General features: G+C 42.4%; 1 protein-coding gene across 1 annotated transcript in view; it reads right to left on the bottom strand.

Moving 5' to 3' along the window:
- Positions 1 to 3,085: 3,085 nt before the first annotated feature.
- The window catches only part of OSBPL5 (oxysterol binding protein like 5), a gene marked incomplete at its 5' end in the record, with an annotated part of 92,410 nt that continues 90,738 nt past the window's right edge, over positions 3,086 to 4,757 (bottom strand). Inside the window, 1 exon segment of the mRNA XM_015417479.1 lies at positions 3,086 to 3,892. Coding sequence (XP_015272965.1) covers positions 3,757 to 3,892 — 136 coding nt within the window.

The raw sequence follows: 4,757 nt of genomic DNA, 5'->3' as shown, positions 1-4,757 counted from the left end.
AAATATTTGAACACCTTGTCTTAAAATATTTTATTTATCATGTTAAAATAAAACATTCCATAATCAATTTCTTTTCTTTTCTTTTCTTTTTTCAATTTTTCCAATTTTTTGGAAAAAAACAAAAAAGCTTCAGGGAAAAAAATGGGGAAAAAACGGTTTTTCCCCGAGTTTTTCCGGTTTTTTTCTGGGCCTTCACATCTCTAGATTAGAATACCCCAAAGTAGTCCGCAGAGCCAGAAGGGGACCAGCAATGAACTGAAGAGGGTAGGCAGCATGTCTTCCCTGCCACCATTTTCAACTCTCCCCTCAACCTGAAACAGCCCTGGGGAGCCACAGTTATACACTTTCCTCTGCTTACACCATGGTCCCATCCAACCTGTGCATCTAAAAACTGAATTTAAAAAATACTGAGAAATCCAATCATGGACCTCTGAGTGTCTCATTTGGTTTAGCCCAATGTTAGAAATACAGAGACAACTAAATCATGAGTGTGGACTGGGACCAGAATGTTAAGACGGTTTTTAGAAGCTGATATTTGGTCTCCATTTCATTTCGCCCCCTGAGCTGCTGCTTTGCGATCTGATAGGTTTTTTTCCCAAACTTTCTTGTACAAGCAAGAAGTCTCGAAGCTTTTTTTCTTAAAAAGATAGCAAATTAAGGTATTCATGATTCTGATGGCAGAGCAAGCCAAGGAAAGAATATTACTCACGATGGAAACTAAAGGAAAAATCCTACTCTATCCCAGAAGTCCACAGCAATATTTTGAATGGTGGTGTCCACATTGCCATTTTAAAAGCTACATCAGTGATGTCCTATAGTACTACATCAAAATCTAGTAAATGCTCTGACCAGCAGTTACTTTGGCCTTAAACATACTATATGTTGCTTGGAGCTTCCCATTACCTTACTTTTAGCCAGCCTTAAAGACCAATGGTGCTGTGTTACTTCTAAAACTATTGCATTCTTATGGGGACCATAATTTCCAGCTTGCTGTAGAACCAGAGGTGACAGTTTCTCTATGCGCCACCATGTATAAAGTATCTTTTTTTAATAGCACTTACATGGGTCTGACTCCCAGTCATCGTTGCTCTTTTTAATTCCATGTCTGCCCATGCTTGCAATAAATCTCACATATGTCCATGAGAGTGAGAAAGAGAATATGGCCATTCAGTTATCTTTTGCACTTTAGTGATGGCATAATTGCAAGAATCATACTAACGGAATGCCAGGAATCAATAAGATTCCCAATTCATGCATCCACATAACACAAAAGGAGAACAAACAATTGTGTCACTCACCACTTATGCTGGCGTTTGATCCAGAGCATGGGGTTGGATGCAAAGGCATCCTCCTGCTTATGGAAGGAAAACTCTGGGATCAACCCATTCTAAGTTATACGTTCTATCTGGTGGACAAAGTAATATAAGCCAGGGCTCTTTTTGTAGAAAAAGCCCAGCAGGAACTCATTAGCATAATAGACCACACCCAACAGCAGACTCATTAGCGTATTAGGCCACACCCATGACGACACAGCTCATTAGCATTCATTAGCGTATTAGGCCACACCCCTGACAGTACAGCTCATTTGCATATTAGGCCACCCCCCCATGTTACCAGAAGTGTAGTCATCCAGCCACACCCACCTTTTGCTTCTTATTCTCTTTACCTTGTTTGTTGTCAAAACCCAGGGCTTTTTGCATGTTAGGTCACACACCCCTAATTGTAGCCAATCCGAATGAGTTTCTGCTGTTGGGTGTGGCCTATTATGCTAATGAGTTCCTGCTGGGTGTGGCCAACTCGGGAGCCAGCCGGAACTCCGTTCCTGTGCGTTCCTGCCCCAAAAATAGCCCTGTAAGTTACAACTTTTGTGTAAACTACCCCAATAACCTGAGGCAATACATGTTTGCTCAGAAGTGCTGGTTAAAGATAACGGGGCTTACTGCCAAGTAGGTGCACAAGGCTGCAGCCTAAGAAAGATGTCCTGTTTATAACTCAAAACTCATTGAATAATATGATGGTCCCCACCCAGTGGAAATAATGTATAACAGTCTAGAATATATATATCCATCTGCTTTGCAGATCCTCCAGTTAACACGCAAGTGATCCCACAAAGGGGGAAACAAAGACTCAAGCAACAATCCAGCTACAAAGGAGTGGTAAGTGAAAGTTGTGTACTTTTATTTCAATGCATCAAGCACAAACAAGGTTTCCCTTTCCAAGGGAACATCACGAGGAATGTAGTTAAAAATCTGGAAACATTTACACTGAAAGTTAGCCAGACCGGCACCACCACTAAATATTTTAAGGCTGTTTATGTGTGTGTGTGTGTGTATACACACACACACATATACATATATAAAATCTTTTTAATATACATATATATTATATATATATTATATATATATAATATATATATCAGTACTTACCACTTGGGACTACTTCAGGCCAGAAAAGAAAGGCTTAGTACTGGCTGCAAGTCTACATAAAATATTGCAAATCTTTTAAAAATGGTGTAAAAATAGGAAGACTATCAACAGATTCAGAGGATGCAGTGGCAAACCCTTACTATTCCTGACCTTTAACCTTTAAATGTACCTAAGAGCAAACGCCACACACAGGGTACCTTCACACAATCACAGGATCAGCCCTAGACAGGGGTGGGGCTTTCTATGCGATGAGGAAGCAGGCACTCCTCAAAAATAAAACACAGGGAAGCTGAACCGATTGGGTGCAAGTAATCACTTTGGAAACAAACCTGGGACGGTTGCTCGTGCCTGCTCGTGCAGCTACCCTGTACTTATTACAAACTCTCCTAAAGTCAACAGAAGCAACCTAGTGCACCCCAGTGCAGTTGTGTTCATAACATATGAAATATATGAAATCCCCTATATACAGAAGTGTTTAAACAGCCATCTTCTTTAACCCATCTTGGAAAAATGGTACATTTCAGAGGCATTCCTTTATACAATGGTTGTGGTTACATGTTTTACTCAATGTATATTCAACTCTCTCCATAGTCAACTCTCTCTGTAGGTACTTTTTTTAAAAATCTGGTTCATGAACAAGCATGTTTGACCCTATAGATTAGGACATTACTGGCGGTGTTTGGGAGACTTCGTATTCCCTAAAAGAGGCAAGCTTTAGGAAACTGTGCATATTTACAATCTCTGGGAAATGGAATACAATGAATTGGTCATGTGGGTCTGGCGTGAGAGAGCACTGACCTTAAGATCCAAGGAGAAGCTGTGATATCTATGGCCGGGTGGCTTAATTTTCAAGATGGCTGCCCGGTGCTCTCTTATGTGAAAGTTCAGCAGTCATCTTGATGCCAAAATACCCCCCACCCCCACCCACAGAAGAGCTATAAAACAAGCCACTGGGAACCATTGTACAAAACCAAGTAGATGTGGTATAGTGGTACAGGGGGCACCAATACTGGTTGGTAAATTTTTAAATTGCATCAGAAAAAGGACAAGACATAGAAAAACAACATTGCACAATTAAAGCTACATTTGGCTTTAGCATTAAGGCCCATACAGGTAAAGAGGTCCTTGTAGATGTACATGTAAAAAGGCGATGACGTAATCTGACAAACAAAATTTGTAGGTTCCCTGGTTAATCTTGTTTCTTTCTTCCTTCTGCCCCCCCCGTGCTGCGTAGGTATTAAAGTGCTTGGTGCCTCAGGTGGGGCTCCTTGCCTTTCTGCCTCCCCATCTCAGCAGCTGGTCACGTTTATTGCTGCCAAATGCAGTGCCTTTATTTGAACACGTAATTAATGAAGAGCTGACATGTTAGAAAGACGCAAAGGAGAAACCAACAGCGAGAGTCCAGGAAGAGGTTTTCAGACGAAGCCCTCTTGTAGAGAGACTTTCTGTTCAGCGCAGTGAGGTTTCTGCAACAACAAGAAGTCAAGCAACTAGTTTTTAATAAGGAATCGCATTCTCTGACCCATCCATCCGACAGAGAGAAAACTCGGGATTGACCCAAGTTTGTTTTACATGCCACTACTGAATCAAATATTCTGGCTACACACAGGTCTTTAACAGGGGTCATTTCCTGCAGGAGCACACAGGAGTGGCCTCCTCCTGGATGGTATACAAGGCGGGATTGACCCAAGTTTGTTTTACATGCCACTACTGAATCAAATATTCTGGCTACACACAGGTCTTTAAGATGATCTATCTACCCAGTGTGTTTTTAATCCTGTCCTCCTCCTGGATGGTATACATGGCTCTCCCTCCCCATTTTATACAAAAAACCACATGACACAGAGTGGCTAGCCCAGGGTTACCTAGCAAACATCACGGCCATGCAGGGATTTGATCCTGAGCCGCTCTAACCACTGCATCATACTTCTACCCTTCTTATATATTGGTTGCTTGCTGACTGTCTAGGACACATAGCATCTGCAGGCCCCCCAGCTTTCTAGTTTTAAATCGATCAGATCTACCCATGTTTCCGATGATTAAGCCGAAAAGGCAAGAACTGAACTGTTAAAGTAAGACAGTAAAGTATATGCTTGGTACGAGCAGGGGTCATTTCCTACAGGAGAGCACAGGAGCGGAGCTCCGGCAGTAAAGAGCCCAGGGGGCGGGCACATGCAACAAGCCCCACCCCCTGCTCCCAGAAGCCCTCAGTCAGAGCAAGAAGCAGTTAGGTAAGCTGCAGAGGCCCCCCCCCAGCCCAAAACAGTCCAGTGGCACCTTTAAGACCAAGTTTTATTCAGGTACAAGCTCTACCTCCTCTGCGAGGACAGA

The sequence above is a fragment of the Gekko japonicus genome, unplaced genomic scaffold (genome assembly GCF_001447785.1).
Source record: "Gekko japonicus isolate JY-2015 unplaced genomic scaffold, Gekko_japonicus_V1.1 scaffold3618, whole genome shotgun sequence".
NCBI classification, from domain to species: Eukaryota; Metazoa; Chordata; class Lepidosauria; order Squamata; family Gekkonidae; genus Gekko; species Gekko japonicus.
This window is presented reverse-complemented; position numbering and strand designations above follow the sequence as displayed.